Source organism: Paramacrobiotus metropolitanus, unplaced genomic scaffold (genome assembly GCF_019649055.1).
Source record: "Paramacrobiotus metropolitanus isolate TYO unplaced genomic scaffold, Prichtersi_v1.0 Parri_scaffold0000123, whole genome shotgun sequence".
NCBI classification, from domain to species: Eukaryota; Metazoa; Tardigrada; class Eutardigrada; order Parachela; family Macrobiotidae; genus Paramacrobiotus; species Paramacrobiotus metropolitanus.
Window position 1 is genome coordinate 185065 of NW_026570343.1, and position 24657 is coordinate 209721.

Consider the following 24657-nt stretch of genomic DNA (forward strand, 5'->3'; position numbering starts at 1 on the left):
AAGACAGCAAAAACGTCTGCTGGGCGTTTTTGTCAGTCCGGTTCCCTCAAAACTGATGCAGTTCGGATCATATAAACTTCGACACAATAAGAATTCATGACGGCAAAGCAGCTGGGGAAGAGAGTGGGTCCAGTGGCTTTGCCGGCAGAACTTCTTGTTTTGCCAAATGGTCAACATCTGTCTGTAGCCTTGACGGGGCAACGTTGACAGGATATTAAACTTTAAGGTGGTTTTTATTGGGTTACACAAATGAACATTAGTTAAACGCTAAATCAAACATTATTTCAGCGCTTAATACACTATAATACACATAATAACATTAATACACATAATACACGATATGAAAATTAATAGTGTTATTACAAAATCCTGGAAGAGCAAAATTTACGCACGACGAATTTTTTTCTGAACCGACTGATGGTTCTGTCAGTTACAAGTGGAAAACAAATTCGAAATGTTTCCATCACCACGTTCACCACAATTTTCATAGGTTTTGAGTGTATGAGGCTACGCTGCCCCATCCTTTTTTGGATCAGATGGGGGTGTCCGACGAACGGACAACACAAGTTACTCGGGGTGTAAATGTGTGCGGCCACCGCGCTTGTGCATTTGTTCTTACACAAGCACGGTGGCGGTGACCGACGAACGGACATCGCCAGTTACGTAGGGTGTGAGTATATACGGCCACCGCGCATTAGTGCATCTCTTCCCAACGCCACCGTGAATGTGTGCATTTGGTGGCGGTGACCGACGAACAGACATCGCCAGTTACGTAGGGTGTGAGTATATACGGCCACCGCGCATTAGTGCATCTGTTCCCAGTGCCATCGTGCATGTGTGCATGTGGTGGCGGTGACCGACAAACGGACATCGCCAATTACATGGGATGTGAGTATATACGGCCACCGCGCATTAGTGCATCTCTTCAAAATGCCACCGTGCATGTGTGCATTTGGTGGCGGTGACCGACGAACGGACATCCCCAGTTACATGGGATGTGAGTATATACGGCCACCGCGCATTAGTGCATCTCTTCAAAATGCCACCGTGCATGTGTGCATTTGGTGGCGGTGACCGACGAACGGACATCACGCTTCCCATTAATTCTGAACATAGAAGACCTTCGTTACGCTTCGGTCGAAAATTTTGGCATTTTTCAGTTTGTTCATTGGCAAATCCGGTTGAAATTAATGAAAAATAATATTATATAGATAATATATATAAATACAATTCGGATGTAGTGACGTAGTGGCATGGCAACAGTGGTTGCCATTGTGGCTGTGAGATGTGCTGCGATATTTAGTCTGCGTTTGAGCAGCTCCCTGGCTGCTAATAAATATGCGCCAGGTCGTGACAGATGTGAAATTTCGGAATTGTTAGGTGTGCTCATTTGTAAATCTGGTTGAAAGAAGTATAAAGGGGTTCTGCTATAAATCCGATAAATTTAATTTGACGGGCATTGCTAACAAGCCGGGAGCCCAGATAAGGGAGAGTGCTATAAGGGGAGCCCACATAAGGCAGCATTCGAAGTATGCATGTAATGTGCTGGATGCTGTGGTTCAGTGTTTGTATTATGTACTTAAGTTAAGTTAAGTTTATTGATTTAACGTCCGCACACAATCAGGGTTTAGACCCAATCCGGTGCAGCAGACACGTCATCAGAAACAAAAGAACAAGCATAGAACAGCAGCAGACTAACAGTTTCATAAGTATTCACATTTCCAACAGGGACACATGTTTAGGGCGGTAAAACTTTTTCAAGGACACAACGGATTTCCAGTCAACGCGATTCAAAGCTTCTGTAAATCTTCCAAGACTCTGATAAGCTTCTGCTGGAATCTGCAAGTCATTCCAAATTCTCGCCAACCGATAGGCAAACGATCTGTCCGATGGAGGCAGTTTGTGACCGCAGAAGTTTGATCCAGTCGCAACAATCGGGCAAGGGTGTTTGATAATCCTTTGTCGATGACGCGTAGCACCTGAAACACCAGAACACACAGCGGTATCTTTGCGAAACAACTGGTCCCCATAAGGAACTGAGCTGTACACGAATTTGTGCGTCAGCTGAGGATTACGCTTTAAATTTCGAAGTACAATCGGCTCCCACTGAAGCTCTTTTAGCCTGCCAGTATAGTCATTTCTGTCACTATTAAGATGCAACGATTTGACAAATCTCTTTTGAACGTTCTCTATGTTATCGACTAGACCTTTCTGTGTAGGAAACGTTACGGACGCAGAGTAATCGGAGACAGATAGAACAAGACTCGTATACAATATACAACGAGCCGACAAGTTGCGAGCACGAAACAATGTGCTAAGGTACCTCAACCGCTTCAGCATCCTACCAGACACATTCTCTGACTGTAGCTTCCACTTTAGGCTGCGATCTAAATGAATGCCCAAGTATTTCGCGGAATTAACATTCGGGACACCCTCCCCGTTAACCTGATAAGACTGAGATAATTTCACGCTGGATGAGAACTTAATGCAAACTGATTTTGTCGCGTTGAAAATCAAATTATGGTTTCGCGCCCATTCCGTAACAGCATCAAGATCCTTCTGAAACGCAATCTCATCTGCACCTGACGCAATAATTTTACATACCATCACGTCATCAGCAAATATCATCATATCACTACCTTGGCCACAAACAGCAGGCAAGTCATTAAGCATACTAATAAAGGCAGTAGGACCGATACGTGAACCCTGGGGGACTCCGCTTGCAGCCGGTAAGAAAACCGACTTTTCATTATTGATAACAACCGACTGCGACCGATTAGATAGGTAGCTACTGATAAGATTTACAATGTCTGACGTAACATTTAATGTACATAATTTTTCGAGAAAAATCGAGTGGTCAACTTTATCGAAAGCCTTACTGCAGTCTAGCAGCACAACATCGACACGTTTACCGCGAGCTCTTGCATCCGCTAATTTTTTACAAAACAATATTAACAGCAACTCAGTTGAACGCTTCTCGCGATATGCAAACTGTTTGTCCGTGAAATCGCCGATTTGAGCTGACAAAATTTTACAGATGCATTTTTCAAAAATTTTCGACAAAGGGTGTAACATCGCTATTGGACGCCAGTCTGCAGGATCGGTCTGATCAGCAGCCTGCTTTCCAACCGGTGTCACGAAAAACGTCTTCCAGAACGTAGGGAATTTGCTGTTTGTTAAGCAGTTATCGACCGGAACGCAGCGAAGGTCCTCTAATTCAGACAAAATCAAAAAGGTGCTGTCTGTCTTTCCGTTATGGAAGTAAGAAATGACGTCATACAAGGAAGTAAACGTCCCCAAACAAGGAAGTAAAGAAAATTATGTCATATAAGGGAGCCGGAAATGACGTCATATAAGGAAGTAAAAATTTTTTTCAGAGAAAGGTCACCCCATAGGCTCAAAGGAGCACCAGCCGTTGTAAGGTCACCGTAAAATCTGAAATTTGCGACAAACATTTCTTTACTGGTCCTGCTATCTGCCCTTCTGAAAAATTTTACACGGGTCAGGCCCTGGAGTTGCCGAGAAAGGCTTATTTCAAGGCAAACATAGCTGGTGCTGTTTAACTTTACTTTGGTGGTATGACGTTGGCGAAGCCTTTTGTTTATGTTAAAGTTGATCTGGGAAACCGTTTCAGTCAGTGAAATAGCAAGCAGATATTTTTTGGAATTCAAAAATCCGTCTTTAGCTCTTGATAATAAGAATAGTTATTGCTACTCCGACACCAATCTCCTTTTTATTGTTCAGTGCAACCCCCCTGTATAACTTCTACACCCCACGATTGATGCCCCATCCCTTCTCTGAGTAAATTTTGGAATATCATAAATTTTCATAGGTTTAAGGGGACCCCTAGCCGCAGTTGGGTGGGTTCGGGAAAACGGGAATAGCTTGGGAACGGTGACCGGATATGTGTCTTTACTCTTCTGAGTGAACGCAGAGAGAATTTAGCTACACAATGGTGTAGCGCGATCCTCTCTGCCCTGTGTGTAGACCGAGCTATTCATCGTACAAAGAAAAAATTTCAAATTGAAATACTGAATGAGAAAGTTTCTTCGTTTTAAACCAAATGCGTATCACTTAACGTGTTTTTGACTGGAAAGGTTATATACCGAAGGTTATATACCGAGATCGGATGTATAATGTTATTGAAAATACAGATCACAGCCTGATATTTTGTCGCATAGCCTAATCATATAACACACAAAACTTGTATTAATTTTGACAGCAACTCACTTGTTAATAGTAAAACAGAATTATGACATAATTCAGTACATGCGTCGGACCATGGAAGTTATTATGGCAAGAATACAGCCCATACGTAAGCAATCATTAGCAATGTTACTAACTGTTTCAATTTATGTAAACCGAACGCTATAAAGACGGGGTACAAAGTATGAACATGCGTTGCAGAGTCCTTTTTAGGTGGCTTAAAAACCAGAAGATAAAGAAAATCCGCACTTACGAACAATTGCCCGACCCGTGACTGCATCGGGAAAGATAATCCGAACACTTTCAGAATTGTGGCGAGTGAACTCGACCACCACCGTATCTGGCTCCTCCCGCACTCGGTTCATCTTATTCGGCCGTACAATGGAAAGTGTATGCTTCAGCATGTGCGCAATGTACAGATGGCAGGAGACTTCATCGCATACTTGAACGATAATAACCAGACCCTGCACCGGGCAGCGAGTGACGGAGACAATACTGGCGCGTAATTCGGGGGCTTCCTCAGCGTTCTCAGTGTCCACTTGGTCGGAAACGAGAGCCGCAAACGCACCCAAAGAGGAATAATACGGCTTTTTTAGTAATGTTTCCGCTGAAAATATTCAGTTCATGATTAATTTGTTTAAATAAAATTATGTCAGCAGGTGCCACATTAGACTGCTGGGCGTAAATTAGCATTACGTTTTGTATGTAAGCACTCACCGTTAGCAGCAAAAGGAAACGCGATTTGAATGTCGCGTAGTCGCGCCTTATAGTCCTCTATAAACGGCCCATAATCGGCGGGCTTCTTGGCTATAAACCACAGACTGCTCCGGCCAACGTCGCACCGATACTTAAGGGGCACCTGCAGCCACAAATGGTCTTTTGGGTAGTGCTCTTCCTGCAACTTGATGTGGACATCTACTCCCACCACCATATTGATAAGCACAACAGGCTGGTCGTCTTTCTGCGACGGGCATTCCAGTTGGATGCAGTGCACTTTTGCATAAGTTTGCCTCGCGCATGGTCCGGAGAAGACGACAATCGGAAATAATACAGGTACTCCGTTTCTCATGCCCACCCATGGAGAGTTCGCCAGAAAGTACAGCATCCGGTCGCTCGGTGACGAAAGTATCCCGCGTCGGTTGAGCCGGATCGTAGGTGACCTTCACCAGCAGACTATCCATCACTTCTCCCATGTCCAGTGCGGTTCCATCCTCCAGTCGACAAACCACATTCCTTCGACTGGCATTCGGACAGCTTCCCACCAGTCTACTGGCAATCGCTGCACCGTACGACTCGGCATTGTCCTCATAAGTCGCTGCCCCGGCAAACACTGGACTATTAGTTAACTGTTCCAGTGCGCTGCGCAGCCATTCCCACCGAGAATTCTCCCCGACCAGCAACACCTCCACTTTTCCGTTGATGCACTGGGTGTCTTCGTCCATGATACCTAATTTCATCAACTCCGCAGTGACATGCTGTTGAATGGCGTTAACGCGCGGCTCCAACACCGCATAGCACGCTGCCCGCGTGTACGTTACAGCGTATGCGGTGTCTGGTGCACACACGACGACCTTCTCAATGTGGGATTTGTTAAACCTGGCCACTTGATCCAGACACTTTTCAGTCAGCTCCGCTCGGAAATGCTCATCCAACGCTGGCATACCGACGCGCACCAGTTCCGGATATATATCTTCTATTAAATCTTTCCGAAAATCACCAAAACAATTCCATAGGACATTCTCTGGGACTTGATTGCAAATTGGCCGGGTATTCCGGCTTCGATTACTCGGGTATTTGACCATATAATTGGTGCTGTACACCCTGAAGGCATTGATCTGGAGGTGCACCGTGTCGGCACTGTACACCAGACGAACCCGTGGCGTTTTTGGCGATGGATGGACGGTCCAGTGTCAGAACGGTGTACGTTAGCGAAATGGCCGTCGTATCCGCGATACAAAGAACATTCAGGACGTCGTTTTTCTTCCCCGCATTAATCACCGCTTGCCGCATCTCGGGAACAGCGTGAAGACCATGCGACAACACCATCGCCACGCAGCTGGGACTCTTTCCGCGTTTGACTATTACGATCCTCTTGATGAAGCCGAACATATCGGTTAACGCCGCCGATACACTTACCAACGACTTGTTCTTGCTGAAACCGCACTCCAGCAGTAGATGTTTAACGGGCACGGAGGGTTGATTGCCGGCGTCCGCGTGGTTTTTGGCTGCTTTAAAATCAAAATGCCAATGGGTGCGGTCAACCTTGCGAGTAGCCATGGCGGAGAAGGTCTTGTGGGACGCCGTCAGCGAACTCCGCCACCGATGTTTGGTGGAATTTGATATCCACTCCCAAGTGTAGTCCAGTCATTCTCTCCACACACTGTCCTAATAGGAGTCACCGAGCTCCTACACTGGCAATCAGGTGCGCAGGTACTGTACGTGAAGAAATAAAAGCTGCACTTACTTATGTCGCGTAAACTGTTGAAGGTGAGAACATGCAGATCACTCCGTATACTGTGATTCTCTCCGTCGGGATTAAATGCTTTCCGCACGTGAACCGATCACGTAAGCAAGGCGTTGAACTGCTTTCAGGAAGTCAATGTTCTACAGTGAGATAAATATCCAAAATTTCATAATTTATGATCGCAGCTAATTAACTTAGTTATTGTATTACCGCAGTAGCACTAAGCAAGCACGCAACTGAATTAATTTACCTAAAACTATAAAGCGACAGATGAAAATTACATAACGCGACTATGCAGCAATGGAACTTGGTGCTGAACGTTGTGTTACTCTGTATTTGTACTCTTTATATGGCTACTATATGGTTTACATCCAGTTGGCCAACCGAAGCCAGCACAGAGCATGTCAAGAAAAATTGCTCACCGTTTACTCACTCATAAGCGGGCTTGCTTTCACTTCTAGAAAACCATCCTGCCGAAAAAAACGACGCTTATCACGTGCGTACTAATGACAACAGAGACCCGTGTTTGCTATCTTAATAATAATTATTAGTATCCACAAACACACACACACACACCGTAATGTTGCTGTACTGGCAACAAACCTGATACACAACTAGATATGTCAACAGTCCGAGTTGTTCTCCGGAAGTAGTTCGAAGTTCCCCATGGTTAACTTCATCGGTTGATCGTGACGGAATCACTTTCAAACGAAAATTGAACTTTTTTTCTTCTGGTTTTTTGTAATAGTAGACGGTCCAGTAGACAATCGTTCGTGTTCGTAGCAACCAGCAACAATCAGAGAAAATCCTTATTCTGCGCATTGAAGGATGCACCGCTTTTTGGTTTCCAGGAATTAAGATGTCTTAGAGCATAACATGAGTTACAGCCAAGGTGGCAAACTGTAAACTTCTCAGAAATGCAAAATCTTACTTAAACGTTGCAGTGTTATTGATATATGATGTATGTTACTACATACTCATAACGCAAAAACACGGATTCCTAATGAGACTTTACCTCCAAGATGTTTCTAACTCGAATGAACCGTCGTGGTTTTGCAAGAACATACAAGCTATGAAATATGCATAAGAAATCATCATTGCAAAGATATCAGTTCAAACGTGACATAAACAACAAACTGTTGCATAACCGGCTACATCACTCACAAGAGTATTTGTAGCACTACAGGTGATTACTCATCACACAGCATTATTGAATAAATTATACGATGTCAAAAGTATGATCTAACAGGGGATGAACGGCTAGTTCACCCCTGTGCGCGAACAGAAACGGAAACTGAACGCCAACACACTGCACACTTTATCTCTACACATACATCACATCAAAGGCCACCGCAGCACCTTGCTGCGGGGCAAAATGGAAAAAGCATCCAGCTCAGACGACGAAATCTAGCAACTGAAGAATCTACCAGATTTAGAATCTGGTAGATGGAGAAAAACACGGCAAAAACAGCAAAACAACCTAGCAGCCGCCTGTGCGCGGGTGAACGGAGAGGCCACTCCTCCTCACAGTATGTTACTACAGGCATAAACATACAACATAGCATGTTAACTCATACAAATCACGCAATGTACTCTTACTCATTAGTTCAAAAAAATTATGACGTATGCGTTTCGCTTGGTTTTTCACGCGGATTCTCTCTCACTGAAGGACGATTAGCATGTTAATCGATGTTAAGTTAGGTAGACGCGATCACGTCGCCTCTCTCTATCAGACTGACCATTGTGCTGCACATCCTTGTCTTGATCTACTTGCGCATCTTGCTGGCTGCCTATCAGTCGCCTTTTTCATCAAATGCATTGAATAGATGTCACTTTTAGTTGAAAATATTCTGCGACCAGACTACTGCCTAATCGCTCAATGTTTTTGCACACAGCACTTAAGGTAATAGGATATCAATCAAGTACTCAGTGGCCTTTAGCGCGAGAAACTCCCAATCCCCCTCAGCCACATCCGATTATCTCGAGTGAACTTGACACTTATTTTCTTCCATCCCGAAAATGACTAGACGTGGTAACCGAGGACGGCAGCCAGCGAAAAGCGCACCCACGACGTCCACCAGGGCGAGACGGACCACCACCGCCGGTAACCCACCCACCACCGCAAGCGACTCTGAAGCCCAGGAGCCGACAGTGCATTCGCTCGCGCAGCAGCAGAAAAAATATCAGGAACAGCTGGACAAAATTCTTGCAACAATGGAGCATCTGGCACCACCGTCCCCACCGCCGCCACAGCCAGCACCACCACCACCGGAACCTGTTTTTTGGCGCCATCAGCACGGGAGAAGGTCCCAAATCCATCAAAACTCCGGCCGCTGTCTCCTTCCTCCATCCTACAGATCCAGCTCGGAGACGACTTCGGTAGAATCGTGCACCAGACTGGTCACAACGGACACTCCACCACCCGCAAGCGTAAACGCAGTGAAGAAAAAGGTAAGCCTAGCAGCTCGCAATCATCTGCTAGCAGTGAATCATTGGACACAATGCCAGTACGCTTGCCGGCCCGCGAGCGCGTTGGGAGACGCCCTGACGTCTTCAGCCGACTTGGGCCGCTGCGAGGAACTGCTGCCGGTAACACCACCATCCCTCCTCTCCCGCAACATTTTCCTTCGCTGGACAAGAAGCTCGTGAAAAAGCTGCTCGACCACACCGAATACACTGATCTGGACTCACTCTTTCTAAAGAACCGCCTTCAAAAACCAAAGAGGCTGGACTCCAAAATGGTGTTCGAAAACGAAAAGGTTACCATTACGCCCGAAGACGGGAAAGCTCGAATTACCTGTGTCACATCATGGATGCGCGCCTGCGGCGTCTTCGCCAGTTACCGCTCTCACATCGCACCGGAACTAAACACGCGATTTTACAAGTACATGGACATAATTGCGTCGTACGTCGAGCGTGGGGTTCCGACCGCCAACTCGCTGGAGTACGATTGGCAGTTCCGCGTGCACATGACTGGTCACCCGTACGACTTTGACCAGTGGACTCATCAACATGAAGGTACATACATTGAATGCATCCAGAACGCGATGCACTCCGAACGCGAAATGTCGCCGCGACCGGAGAACTAAAAACAAAAAGACGAACGCTGCCGAAACTACGGAGGAACAGATCATTACATCAGCGGCTGTCCCACACCACGGAAAGGTCAACCGGGATATGGGCAGCCCTTTCGCGCCTCTCGCCGCAGACGGGAAAATCTGTCGTAACCATAACTACGCAAACTGCCCAACACCCTGCCGCGCCGGAAGAGTCCACGCCTGCGCCAGCTGTGGTGACCGAAAGCTCAGGACGGCCTCTGCCCGAAAATGGTAAGTAAAGAAGTGACAGTGCCGGCAAAAGCAACCACACCGCTGCGAATCAGCGCCTTTACAGACTGGTCGCTCAACACCCAGACCCCACCCTAACTTCCTTCGTCATTACCACCCTTACTAACGGCTGCACTATCTACTACCACGGGCCTCAAAAAACGCGTACAACACCGAACGCAGCCTCCCAACGCAAACACCACGCGGAAGCGGCCTCCAATATATTTAAGGAAGTTATTGCCGGCCACAATATCGGGCCGTTCTCCACTCCACAACAACCCCATTTCGTTTGCAATGCCCTGGGCGCGCGACCAAAGTAAGATGGCAGCATTCGCACCATCCTGGATTTATCCCAGCCGCATGACGACAGTGTGAACGACTACATTGACGTGACGCAACTTCCGCTAGTATACTGCACGTAGACCATGCAGTATCAATCTTGACTAAACTCGGCAGAGGCGCACTCATGGCAAAAATGGACGTGAAATCAGCTTTCCGACTGATACCTGTACGCCCAGGAAAGTGGATTCTCCTCGGCTATAGTGGAACGGTGAGTTCTATTTTGATGTTGTGTTGCCCTTTGGGTGTAGGGCGTCGCCGTACGTTTTCAAGCGATTCGCTGGCGCAATCCACTGGATCGTGTCGAATAGCACCGGTTGGGTCAGCATGCTCCACTATGTCGACGTCTACTTGTTTGTTGGTAGATCCGAAAGTAGTCAGTGTAGCGCACTGATGTCCACCATGACTCAGACGTGTAGTAAACTCGGGGTACCTTTGACACACGACAAGACCGAAGCGCCCGCGACTCAGCTCACGCTCCGGGGTATCCGGCTGGACTCTGTCCGACAAACCCTCAGCCTCCCCGAAAACAAACGTCAGAGCATCGAGGAAGCGCTAAAAGAATGGAGCAACCGTGACCGCTGCATCAAACAACAGCTCCAAAGCCTTTTCGCAACACTCCCGTTTGCCACCAAATGTCTACCAGCGAGCGGCCTATTTACACGAGGCATTATTGCCCTGCTCACCGACAACCGTCACGAAAAGGTCACCACTCTCAACGGCGAATTTTGTAAGGACCCGGAATGATGGAAAGAATTTCTTCCAGCTTGGAACGACACAGCGTCTTTCATCCAACCGGATTGGAGAAGACCCGATGTCCTGGACCTTTTTACGGTCAGGCCAACCGGTCAGGCCACTCCGTAGGGCTGACGGCGACCGGTCGTTCCGTGTGTCCCGTGCAGGCCTACCGGAAGTACATGGCTTATGCTCAGTTCAACCCGACAGCTGAAGCACGGCCGCTCTTCATCCATCAGGACGGCAGTTACTTGACTAGGCGTTCGGTGGAAGCTGCCTCCATCGTCTCCTGGAGGAACATCCGGACCAGCCCGCGTCAACACTCACAGCTCCCGCATCGGTGCGGCAACCACCGCCGCGGTCAACAAAGTGCCAGACCGTGTGATTCAACGCGCAGGGCGATGGAAGAGCAACTGCTACACGCGCTACATCCGGACGCCGCCATCTGCCAGGCTGAATCCTACTCCAATGGGTAACAGTTTGTTTGGGGCAGTCGGGCAGAAATGGGATATCGGAAACTCGCCGGCGGGAGGTCCGCCTGTACCGACTCCGATTTTGCGTATGCCCAGTTCCGCCGACCTGTTCTCTCTCAGAAACCGCAACGCCGCAGTCGTTTCCGCCTACTCGCACCTGTCCACAAACGAACAAAGATACCGCGGCTAACCCAGTTTAACGGCTGTAATTCTCCAGTTCAGATGCAATAGCCGATAGCCACTTATTTCAATTTACCTCATGCTTTAATTGATAAAGCACCGTGGAAATATTTATACACTACCCGTAAAATTTGCGACTGAAACATAAACTATCACATGCACGGACAACACCGTTTTAACTAGCATGTGTGCCAGAATGCCAACACAGAAGAGCAGCATGCAACGAGAAAAGCGTATAACTCGTTTCGATGCCACCGTCCTTTGAAGGATGACCCTTTCGCCGAGGCAGATAATGACGCGGCATCTTACTTAAATTACTTTCGCATTAGAGTCATTGCCACGATCCTGGTACAAAAATAATAAATTATTATTATCTGGTACATTAATATATGATTTATATAACAAGAAACGCCGAAATCTTCGGACAATAAAGCCGTTAAATAATTCTTCAGACGTGATAGTGTGCCACAGCACTGCTTTAATAAAAAACTATTTACGTATTTATTACCACTGGGCACTTTTGTTGAAATCGGTTAGAAATTAATTCCAAACTGTTGTTTACGAGCCTGCCCACTATTTTCGTACGTTAAGGCACAGTATACATTCATACCCACATGCTGGTACACTTGTTTATTGAGTGTCAAAAACGTCATATTCTGCTTGTATCTGCACAGTTCTTTAGTGTTTGTTTCATTACAAACAAATACAAGTGAAAAAGTACAAGATTGCTTTATTGCAGTATTATATGTTTGGAACTCATAAAGAATTTCTTGCCGATGAATTGTGGTTATACAGTTAGTATGTTACTGTATGTATACAGTATCAGGAAATGCTAGAAGAAAAAGGAGAAAAGCAGGTAAACAGTGCTACAGCAAAACTGATGCAAAATTATAGCATTAGGAAAAAGACTACAATGTTAATTTCATTAAACCAGAAACTTTTTTACGACACTGCAAGGATGTTCCTACGCTTAACACTCGTGATACGTTAGTTCTAGTAAATTACAGTACACAACAGCATTCAAAAAGTTTTATGCATGTATTCCTAAACCGACAGCGACTACACACGGTTAGATAACGTTATTTCAATATTCTTTTTGTAGTGCTCCAGATCGTCCTTTCCCTGCACCGCTGCATGCAGCGTCGTACTTTCGTCGATCCGGTACGTGATAGTGAATTTGCATTCTCCTGCCTTTCGTGCTGGCAAATCCCAGATTTCGAAGTAACCGATTTGATACTTGTCAACTCTGAAACCCAGCTTACTTTGAAACACCGTAAATCTTACAGCAGTCTGGTTGTCGTATGCGGTTTCTACGTTCTCCGTAATACTGCAAGGGACACTTATCCCACGAGGAATTAATTCCATTATGTTCTGCCCAGGATCGTCGAGCTCCAGTCCGTAGTGGTATGCGGTGATTTCCACGAAATTGCTTGGCAAATTATTATTGAGGCGGTAAGACAGTAGTGCCGCGCCCTTGGCGATGGCTTCATCCGGATTAGCATCGGTGCAAATAACTTCATTGCGCTCAAAAAACCTCTGCAGAGTCCGCTTAACAGCTGGCAACCTGGTGCTGCCGCCCACCAAAACCACCTTGTCGATATCATTCTTTGTCAAGCCGGCTGACGTGAGAGCGCTTGTCACCGGCTCAAGGAGCTTCTTCAGAATTGCCAGGAACATCCCGTCAAACGCGCTTCGCGGTAGCACCGCGACGTGCTTTATTTTTCCATCTTGCAAAAATACTGATTTACGAAATTTGTCGATGTTGGAGCTCGATAAGCATATCTTTGCCTTTTCCGCTACGAGTTTGAGGCTTGAATAATCACTGCTGCCTGGTTCTATACTGAAATTGTATTTCTCATGGATGTCTTGCAGAAAATATTCGACGATTTCCTTGTCAAAATCCTCTCCACCCAGATACGAATTGCCATCGGTTGTCAGGACTTTGAATTCATCCGTACTGTCCACTTTCATGATGGTGACATCCAGGGTGCCTCCGCCGAAATCGATGACCATAATGATACCTTGGCTGTGCATCGTGCTGGCATAAGCAATAGCTGCGGCTGTTGGCTCGTTAAGCAGCGTGACATTCCCGAAGCGTGCCCACTTGGCGGCCATCATCGTAGCCGATCGCTGGTTATCGGTGAAATTAGCCGGTACTGTAATCACGGCCGCCGGTAGCTCGCCCAAAAATTCCTCCGACATTTTTCTGAGATGCTCCAGCAATGTAGCACTGACTTTCTCAGGGCGCAGTGCTTCTTGGTAGATCTCTTCTCCAGCCGAATCGCACTCTTTCACCTATTACAGCGCACTCCGTCATTTGCTTACCGCCATGAGCGGACAGTTTAGAAAGATGAGCCTAAGTAATTGCGGAAACAAAGCGTCAAACCCAGATTGTGCTTAAACGCCGTGTTATCATTCTGAGTCCCACTCGGTTTTACGTGCCCAGCCCGAAATAAAGACCCCACTACCTATCGGCTATCGTTATAAATCCATAGCTATCCATCCCGAAATAGACAACAGGTTTAGTGAAGGCAGCAAAAAAAGCAACACTTAATGCGTTTAAAAACAAAAATTCTGCCACCCAGAAAAAGCTCCGATAAGGCCCAAAAGATTTTTAATAACAAGACATAAACTTCGTACCCGTATAATAGGTGAACCGTTATCATTATCGATGACAAACGGCACACGTTTGCATTCGTTTTGTACCGCATCATCCTCAAACTTCCGTCCGATAATGCGCTTCGCATTGTATACAGTGCTTGTAGCGTTTTCCGGGCTTTGCTCCTTAGCGTTTGACCCCACCTCGTGGCCGATTTGCTCATAGCGTACCCAACTGGGAATTGTGTTCCCTCCCATACTGTTTGGCACAGGCTCTGGTTGGCAGCCGTATTTGACGACATACACGCAACAGTGGGTGGTTCCCAAATCGATGCCTAATCCGCCTCCGCGGCCCGACATGGAAGATGAGTATGCCTAAGAAGACAACACAAATGTCAAATTGGAGTAATAGTGAGGAGCAATTAAGCCGAGAGCTTCTGAGTCTACCAATATGTACAGAAAGCACAAGCAGGGCTAAGAGTGCCAATATTGCAACTAATTCTGCCGTAAATTACCGCCGGCGGTTCCCTGGTGTCTGACACATACTTACATACAATACATAATAACGGCCAGATACGGTACAATTCAGATGTCGGAATTATCAGCCGAAATGATAGCATATGCATCGATAATGAATGTTGTAGCATTGTTCATTTCCAACACTCGGCTAATTGTTACGTGATCAAAGTTGGGAAGTTAGTACCCGGCAGTCGAAAGCCTTGTAACGCGCGATAACAGCTTCTTGTATGGAAGCTGTTATCGCGCGGAAGGAAGAATGTATAGAAGAATTCCGCAGTGCGTTTGTTTTGCTTGAAATACTGGTGACTAGAGAAGAAGAAAGCCTGGTTGCCTTCTTACAATGTGCGCTGCCAGCTGGTTTAAGAATGAAAATAAAAAGGACGATACAGTTCTGGATTTCTTTTAGGTATTGTACAGATAGACGTTAACACACAAATGAATTCGGTTTTATGAGTAACGGAGGGCAGTTCAAGTTTTACGTCACCGGCTACTCGTAGAAATTCAGACATTGCATTTTTCGTTTGAAGATCGAGTAAGATTAGGTAAAGCATTAAAAATATTTCCAGCTGCTGTCTGTCGTCTGCTGCTGTTGTTGTCCAGGGCGTGGCCAAAATAAAATAAAAATGTAAATTCTACGCTATGCTGGATCCCGAAGCCAATAGGCTATATACCACATCGGGCACAGCATGCGTTGCAGCTTTACTGAACAATCTCTAAGAACTACGAAGCCAATCTTGCTCGTTCAAAAGTTTTATCTCCGGTGCTCACTTGTGGTAGTACGTTGTTGTTTCACCGTTCCTGGAGATGGTCAGGTTTACACTTTGGATCTGCCTGGATGAATTCTTTGGATAACTACCAGTTTGTAAACTGGGTTAGCAATTTTTTAACTGTTACAAAGTGAAACGCGGCTGCGATCTATCTCGCCAGAAACAAAGTTTACTACACAAACCCGTTTCAGTTACTATAAGCGAGCAGCACAGATAAAAATTTTGAACAAGTAAACCGACCTCGTACAGTTGTCAGATTGTTCAGTAATGCTAGAGCGTTTATTCAGGCATTGCCTACATATAGACCTACAGCACATCGTAGAATTTAATTTCAGATTTTGTTTTGGCCACGCCCTGTTGATGGCGCAAGCTGAAAATATCTCTTTATGTCTATCTTAATTTTACTCTATCTTTAAACAAAAGATGAATTTTTTTTAAATTAATAGCCGGTGACGAGGCCCTGGTTAGTAGGGTTCTTGTTAAAACGTGCTCCATAAGGCACTTTGGATTTGTTGATTTTGCGCTAAAACGTAATATTAAACATTTAAATATTTTTAGCAGATTTGTGTCAGACAGCATACTAACGAAAAATAATGCGGTGAAACAAACCTACAGTCTTAAGCAGCCAAAGGCGATTAACGGTCACAGTACACATAACCAAGCATAGGTGACCAGTGGTCCAGTACCACTGAGAACTCTATTTAAAGTACGTATGTAGTTTTGGGTCGCTGTTTTGTGTTTTCATTGTACTATCGTAGCACGTTTTGCAAGTATACTGTGTCCAAGCAACCACTGCGACCGAATTGTCTCTCGCATTGGCCTGGACCGCAGCGTTATTTGAGCTTAAATTTCCGCAAATTTTGAAGCAATTTAGCAGACGAGCAGCTCGCAGATGTTCACTATCGATAAGCAAAATGATAATGTCAACAACAGTATCTGCCATAATTATGAGTGCTTTACTCAGTATTTTACAAAAGGCAAAGCCTGCTAAGACATCATCTAATGAAATAAATGTCATTATTTCCATCGTAATATCCGGTTTACTATCCAGCGGGTGGTCTGTTAAAAGTAAAATGTCATACGGACCCTACCAAAAATTATGGTACAGAGTAATTCTATAACCCATCCGCACCGGGATTATCGCGCCAGAATCGAAAATTCCCGGCTGCAGCTAGTGTCAGCCAACCCAGATACGGAACCATCAGATATGCCGCAGTCTCGCTGATTGGATAGAAGCTGCCAATACAGGCCGCCACGTTAATCCATAGCGCCGAAATCGTCGCAAATGCCTACACAAGCCACGACATCATAAAAAACGCAAATTTATTCGGTCGAAGTTATGTATAAGAGGTTCTTACCAGACCAAGGCGATGATATTTAAAAAACACCGGCGACCACGCCCAGTTAAGTGCCAACTGCGTTGCGTACAAAACGAGAGGAATCCGAGCTGTTCCAGTCGAACCACCACCCTGTCGCCACACTAACCACGATGCGGCTCCCATGCCGCCGTACAAGACCGTCCACACTGGCGACAAAACAGCAAAAGTGATACTAATACCACAGAAATCCTGAGTTTGATTCAGCGTATCGCACCCGATAAAAAGAGAATTTGCGTGAAATCCTTATTTATAAAATTAATGCGAACTAATTAAGGTGTTATAATTACTGGCGGAAAATCAAAATAGTCAATAGTGGCTTTTCTCTTTTTACCTGGACCGAACACCCAGTTTGGCGGTGTCCAAGATGGTTTTCGGAGGCGCTGCGTGACAGGAGAACGTTGGTTAACCAATTTCAGCAGATGGCTTTGAAATGTAGCGAGTGCATGAATCTGCGTAACAGTATCTTTGTTGCATCAAGTTTGCATTACCTCGTACCACGTAGAAGGCCCCTCAAATTCACGGCTGAGCAAGTACCCCCATATCCACCCGCCCACGTTGGGAATCACCATCCTGCAACATCGGCATTCTAACTACAGGTCTTTAGTATGATTGTATTACTGATATTTGCACGCGGCGTTTTAATTTTGTGTTCTCACGCTGGTATCAGCTCCCGAGCAAATATGGACGTGGTTATTTGAGGAAGGGGATACAAATGCTGCATCTGAGCTTGGCTCAATGTGTCTCCGCCCACCGGTACCAGCGGTCGCAAAGTCGACATCTGTGATCCCATTTTCGTGAACAGCGATCACATGCAAATCAAATTTCGTGAATTAACAGCCTGATTTAAATGAACATAAAATTATAAATAGAGAGTGCCACCTATGCATGCCCCATGTGGTAGGCACACCAAGTAATTCTACGTGAAAATTCGGTACATGCTTCTGTAATCTTATCGGACAAAGTTCAGGTCTAAGATGTTGTAAAATCAGTGCTAAAAGCATCAACAAAACGGCGCTTTCATAAAAGCGCTAAGTCTAACAGGTAAGCATGCAACGGCAGCTTCTCGGACAGGAAAATGTATGTTTTTGAGCACTGGCGATAACGCCTCTGTGAACCGGCTTGGGTACTGGTATTTACCAATTAAATGCCGATTGTTCGTTGTGGAGACCATAAAGAACTCGGTAAACTACCGCTGCCATTGCCGTTGCTTACAATTTGATTAATGCCAAAGAGATGCCACAGAAACCGCCGCGCGGCCTTTTTTATTCTTGTTTCGGCTGCTTTAGAACCACCTTTACTGTTCTAATACCTGCGCACTTTCAAAGCCACCTGTTTTGCCGGTAGTATTAGCCGGAATATTTGGCGAGCTGGAAAAAATGTTGTTGGTGGTAATAAGTAACTTTAAATTGAATTAATGCTAACTGAACGGCTGGCCATCTGCACATTGTCATGTTATTACCGTTTCATATGTCTTAGCAAATGCATTCTGATGGCTGACCGGAAGAAAGAATGCCGACAACCTCATTGCCAAAGTAATTTCCTGGATGCTGATGCCGCACCATAAGCTCAATTACGGAGTATCGCTCAAAATTTTCAAAATTTTCAAGGCTTAGTTTTCGAAGTTGTTGTTGTTGTTTTTAAAGTGGTTGAAGGTGAAATGCTTTTCAACGAGGGGAAAATTCAGGGATGACGAAAGAACCCAAAATTTCTTTCTGTACGCAGTACAACTAACTATACTGTACGTACTATACTGTATTCTGTACGCAGTACTTACTTAACTATAAAAGCAAGACTTTGTAACATTCATCAGGCATCTGAGGCACGTACGCACTTAAAACCGTCCGCACTTAAAAGGTTTACCACAGGCCAGCAGATTTTTGTTGGATGAACAGCGCAGCCTGAGAAAAATATCAGTTTCCACTACAAAGTTACTATTACAAAACGCTTATTAAATGAAGAAATAGTTAAGAGCTATCGAAAAAATTGCTAGCATGCTAGCAACACTGCGCGCTAATGTTAGCACAAAGACTTGAAGAACCATTCTGCTGCTGACGTACATGCTCAGAAAAAGGTAAAGTAATTCACAAGCAGAAATATAACGTTGGGCAGTAGAAAAACCGCATGTAAAATTCGTGAACCTCTGCAAACAACATGCTGGATGTTGGTCTTTGATGTTGCAATCTTTGCCACATTGACTGTCATTATTCTTCGGTGTTGGACTTGTGTATTGTAATTCGTGACCGGTGATCGACAAGGTCAGCCCCATAGTGTCCACTCCATAAAACTCGTTGAATCTAGATTAAAAAAGTCATTAGCAAAAATGCAATGTGTGGCTGTTGGTACAATCCCTGTGATTTGACGTGAATACCGTATATTAAGCGTAATATCTTTTCAGAAGGATTAAAACATCGCGCTGTGGATCGTTATGCATCAGCAGTTCAGCAGAATCTCAGCATATATATTAGCGAAATGTACGGTGAAATCATTGAAATGGGAGCATTTTACCGTTGCTTCTAAGGCTCCATGGAATATACGGATGGTCGGCGCTTTCATCTGAATCGTACGGTTCCCCAGTGCAAGAATCATCTTCAGAAACAACAGAGATTAACTAACTTGTACTGTTAGTTAATTTCCGTTCGGAGTTCTTCAAATACCTGATCGATTATTGGTGAAACTGTACAACTGCGTGGTACACTGTTAGATTTTTCAACAAAATTGTACATTGTACCCGTATCTTGAAACTGTTACTCTGCAACAGCTATCTTGCATTTGTCTACAGTATGCTTACGATCATTTAAAGAAGCCAACATGGCGGGAGGGAATTGTGGTGCCGGGAAAATCTCCCTTAAGCCATTCAAGTACTCTTTGAACTCCAGTAAGTTAAGCCGAGCGGCGTAGGCCCGGTAATGCGCATCGCAGCACATCTCAGCCGGATCGTTCAGACTAGCTTCTCTAGTGGAAAAACAGTTGTCGCAGTTTGGGTAACCGTCCAATGGACACAACGGCTTCTTTGGATGGGCCAGCAACTGATGATGCGCGCCATCCCCACTTTCCGTCATGTCCCTTGCTATAAGGTGGACGACTTCTTCACTGCTCAGGACCGATGGCCCTTGTTTCAAAATGCCGGCCAATTCCGAGCGGTCTTTAACACTCAAGTCGCTATCACGGTCTGGAATTACCATCCCACGGGCCGTCCACGGCGCCAACATGCAAGCAAATACCGCAATTTGAACAGACATTTTACCGTCGCACAGAAACGACAAAACTATTATTCAAAGTGCGTACACTGTGCGAGTGTAGTTCGTATAGAAATGGATTTTGTACTCCCTTTACCCTCCTTGAAATTCCGTTTATAAAGGTCTCCAGTTAGTGTTGAGACAGCACAGTCACACTTGACGACTTCGTGTCAGCGCTAGATTCCCGTGAAATATCTCTATACATTTCGGTCGTGCCATCTGTCGGCAGTACTTTTGTCACTCCGCTTTTCTTTCTCAAGTGGCATCAAACGAAATTGCGTGCAATTTTACAGTCGAGTCAGCGATCATCACAACCAACTAAGCTGGATTTTCTGCGCGATTTATTGCGGAAATTGCACAGTAGTACGTTTGTTTAACTCACGCCAATTCTGCGCATGTGCATTTGCATTTGCACGGATGCGCAAGTGTGTATGAGCATCTGCACACATGCGCACAAGTATACGCACCACCTGTGCATATGCATCTGCACGGATATGTGGATAAATGGAAATAATTTTGTAAATTTGATTTGTATACTAACCACAACACAGTATGCCGTGATTGAATGTACCATGTACCATGGTACATGGCCGAGGTACATGGTACAGGTACCGTTACCATGGTAACGCGTACCTGGTGCCAAGTACCGGTCGTGCTCACAACCATGCAGTTACCTTCTGGATTATGAAAACCTTATTAGTTCCAGCCTATCGTTTTCACTAAACGCTGTGGTAGATTTCGTACACAGCGCTATTTCTAACGCTTTTTAATGTACTGTTTGCCATACGGAGTACGTCCTTTCGATATCTGTTTTTCAAAATGGACCAGTTATCCCAACACGAACTAGATGATTGTGCACTTTTAGCAAGTTTGGACGATTGGGTGTGTGAAGACACATTGTCTTCAGCTGAATTATCGGACTGTAACACCTCACCGGCATTGGCGGACCGGATTGACGACACCAAAAATGTTACCAATCAAACAGGTGGACGGAAGCCGGTGCAGCAAGACCTTGAAACTCAAAACCAACCGTTCGACATCGATGATCACGTTACTATCGAGAGCAAAGGCGAAAAGTTTTCCAGAAAATACAAGCTCCATTTCAAGTGTTTTACCGTAAAAGTAAGTTTTTTTGCAAACTTATTATTCTTATAAATATTATCATTATTGCTTATTATTATATTACCACTATAGCCACTACAGTTTTCAGATGCTAATAACAAAGACTTCGAAATGCTGTTTGAAAGTTATTTTCAATTTTAAAATTTCATAATTTTTTGGTTTGCTTTTATAACATAATTATTACGCAGCCTTGATTGTAACCAGGGACCTACAATCTTGAAGACAAAAGAACGACCACAAGGCTTTACGAAATGATTTGATTAATAATGTTGCAACTACAGTAGCCCGATTCCATTCATCACTTGAGGTACCGTTGTAGGTTTCCCAACTGGATCATGTCCCCTTTGTGGAAATTCCAGTAGTACTTACCTTTATTTTGGAACATATCCTTCAGTCAGTTTTACGTGATGTCGGGGACAAAGATTTAGTTCGCCTGCGGATTGATTCCCATTCGTTAGAGCGACCAATTTGGACGCCACCTATTCAACGCTCGCAACTGGATGTCAGACGATGGATGGACGAAGTTGAAAAGGTACTGCAGTCAAACGACAATTTTGTTCTTGACAACACTTTTGAAATATCTGTACAATACACGGAGTTGCCAAATGGGGGGTGTCGGCGGTTGGTTCCGCAACTGTTATATCGGAAATTGAAAAAGATGAAGTCTGTAGTGCAGATAAAGAACACCGATAATATCTGTATGGCTAGAGCATTAGTGTTTGGCAAAGCGTATGCTGACAAGGACAAGAAGCTGATTCGCCGACTTCATCGGGGCAAAAAAATGCTAACTAATGAAGCCAAAAAGCTCATAAAACGAGCGAAGCTGACAGAGAAATCCTTCGATCTCATGGATATCCCGTTGTTTGAAGCTGTGCTCCCAGAATATCAGATTATCGTGGTCAGTTTAGACCAAGGAAGCAGCATTGTTTACAATGGGAAGTTCAAGGAGCGTCATATAGTATTGCTGCTTTATGGTCACCATTACGATTTACTGTTGTCGCTACCGGCTTTCTTTAAAAGATCGTATTGGTGTTACCAGTGCGGCAAAGGTTATTCGGATCGTCGCACTCATCGGTGCAGCAATATTTGTCACCAATGCTTGCGAACGAATTGCGAGCGGGATACAACAAATCCTCTACACTGCACTGACTGTAATCGTATATTTTATGGGCAAGGATGTTTCGATCGCCACAAAACGGTTCCTAGAAAAGTCGAGGGAAATCGTTGTGCAGCACAGTCAAAGTTTGTTTGGAATGCCAGTGTGTGGTGTCAATGCGGAACCGGAAAGGATCAAACAACCACCAGTGCGGAGAAATATACTGTAAGAATTGCAACATTCATGTATTACCGGAAAACCATCAGTGTTTCATGAAACCGCACACTGTTACCCCGGAAGAGCGTGAAAAGAATGAAAATGCTAAGTTTCTTTACTTTGATTTCGAGACCTACATCCAAGATGATGGCCAGTTGGTTCCGAATTTAGCCGTCGTGCAAGATGATACAGGAACTCAGTGGACTTTTCCTTCTACTGACGAACCATTAGAAAAATGCATAACGGACCCACTGTGCGAATTTTTGATTAGCGAACATCACAAAGGGCATTACATCATCGCGCACAATTTTAAAGCGTTTGATGGATATTTTATACTACAGTGGCTTTTAAAAAATGGTGTGACCCCTAAAGTTATCATGAACGGTGGAAAGATTTTGCAACTGCATGTCCCGGGTTACGATATTCACTTTCGTGACAGCATAAATTACAACCCACAAAGCCTTGCCAAATGGCCCGCGACATTCGGATTACCGGACATCAGCAAAGGAACTTTCCCTCATAAATTTAATCGTCGCGAAAATTGGGACCGTGTTGCGCCGTATCCCAGCATGGATGAATATGGGTTCCGAACAATGGACAAGAAAGCGCAAGCCTCTTTCAAAGAATGGTACGATGCCGATGTCAAAGCCAAAAGCGGTCTTTTTGATTTTCGTAAGGAATTTGTCGCCTACTGCGAAAATGACGTCACTGTCTTACGGACCTGTTGCCAACAGTTTCGCAAACTGTTCATGGAAATCAGCAACGGACTTTGTCCTTTCACCTCTGCTCTAACAATCGCTGGACTGTGCAACTTGTACTGGCGCTCCTTCATTCTGAAAGCAAATCAGATCGGTCTGGTTCCGCAACAACGGTTTGCCCGCAATCGCTTGCAATCGGTCAAGGCTATGAAATGGATTTCATGGATGGAAAACGAAGAAAATTGCGTTATTCAATCTGTGGTCTCCGGCACCGAACAGAAAATCGGTCCTTATTACGTGGATGGATACCAGGAGGACACTGGTCACATTTACGAGTTTTATGGATGTTGGTACCATGGCTGCCCTACATGTATGGACCCGGAGACAGTGCATCCGTTTCGAAACCTACCGATGCGTGACATCTACAAAGAGACGATGGACCGTGAACAGTACTTACGCTCATTGGGTCACCCAGTAACCACTGTTTGGGAACATGACTTTGACGCAGACCTTCGCATTGATTCCGAAATGCGCAAGTTCATTAACGATATAAAGATTACCGAACCGTTAAACCCTCGGAACGCTTTCTATGGTGGCCGGACAAATGCCGTGCGACTGTTGCATACGGTGGCTGCCGATGAAAAGATCAAGTATTTCGATGTCAACAGCGAATACCCGTTCGTCAACAAAAACCGCCGGTATCCGTTAGGGCATCCTATTATTTTAACCAAGAGCTTCCAAAACGTTCGGGAATATTTTGGTTTAGTCCACTGCACAGTGCTACCACCGGCAGATTTGTGGCTACCTATTTTACCTTACCGTTGCAACGGCAAGCTGACTTTCCCGTTATGTGCAACATGTGTCAAAGAACAGAACAGCAAGAAATGTGACCACACGGATTCGGAAAGGAACTGACGGGAACGTGGTGCACACCAGAGATACATGCTGCTATGGATCGGGGATATACCGTCACGAAGATGTACGAAGTGTGGCATTACGAAACGTTTGATGATCACCTTTTCAAGGAATATATCGACCGCTTTTTAAAAATCAAGACGGAAGCCAGTGGATGGCCATCAGATGTTACCGCGGAAAATGAAAAACGAAAATACATTGCTGATTTTGAAGAACGGGAAGGGGTCAAGTTGGATTATGATAAGGTCAAAGAAAATCCCGGACTACGTGCTTTAGCCAAACTATGCCTCAACAGTTTTTGGGGCCGACTGGGAATGCAGGATAACAAACTGAATACCATGTACATTCATGACCCCAAAAAATTTTATGAAATGTTATTTTCCGGCAA

The 24657-nt window shown here is 45.0% G+C and overlaps 5 protein-coding genes across 5 annotated transcripts; 1 reads left to right on the forward strand and 4 right to left on the reverse strand.

Annotated features, from left to right (window-relative positions):
* Positions 1–1586: 1586 nt before the first annotated feature.
* LOC129598474 (uncharacterized) lies at positions 1587–2692 on the reverse strand. The gene has a single exon (XM_055496392.1). It carries the CDS (start codon positions 2671–2673, stop codon positions 1714–1716), a length of 960 nt encoding a protein of 319 aa, XP_055352367.1. The 5' UTR covers positions 2674–2692; the 3' UTR covers positions 1587–1713.
* A 1551-nt stretch (positions 2693–4243) lies between these two features.
* On the reverse strand, positions 4244–5792 carry LOC129598466 (uncharacterized). Its single transcript, XM_055496383.1, has 2 exons — positions 4924–5792; positions 4244–4813 (listed from the first exon to the last, which is right to left on the reverse strand). Exons 1-2 carry the CDS (start codon positions 5309–5311, stop codon positions 4425–4427), a joined length of 777 nt encoding a protein of 258 aa, XP_055352358.1. The 5' UTR covers positions 5312–5792; the 3' UTR covers positions 4244–4424.
* Positions 5793–12450: 6658 nt separating this feature from the next.
* LOC129598459 (heat shock protein 70 A1-like) lies at positions 12451–14874 on the reverse strand. The gene is made up of 2 exons (XM_055496375.1): positions 14364–14874; positions 12451–14018 (listed from the first exon to the last, which is right to left on the reverse strand). Exons 1-2 carry the CDS (start codon positions 14679–14681, stop codon positions 12783–12785), a joined length of 1554 nt encoding a protein of 517 aa, XP_055352350.1. The 5' UTR covers positions 14682–14874; the 3' UTR covers positions 12451–12782.
* Positions 14875–16520: 1646 nt separating this feature from the next.
* On the reverse strand, positions 16521–17873 carry LOC129598468 (translocator protein-like). Its single transcript, XM_055496385.1, has 5 exons — positions 17643–17873; positions 17475–17556; positions 17318–17366; positions 16966–17132; positions 16521–16896 (listed from the first exon to the last, which is right to left on the reverse strand). The coding sequence occupies exons 1-5, from the start codon at positions 17774–17776 to the stop codon at positions 16723–16725; spliced, it is 606 nt and encodes a 201-aa protein (XP_055352360.1). The 5' UTR covers positions 17777–17873; the 3' UTR covers positions 16521–16722.
* Positions 17874–22712: 4839 nt separating this feature from the next.
* LOC129598480 (uncharacterized) lies at positions 22713–24269 on the forward strand. The gene has a single exon (XM_055496401.1). It carries the CDS (start codon positions 22713–22715, stop codon positions 24267–24269), a length of 1557 nt encoding a protein of 518 aa, XP_055352376.1.
* Positions 24270–24657: the final 388 nt, after the last annotated feature.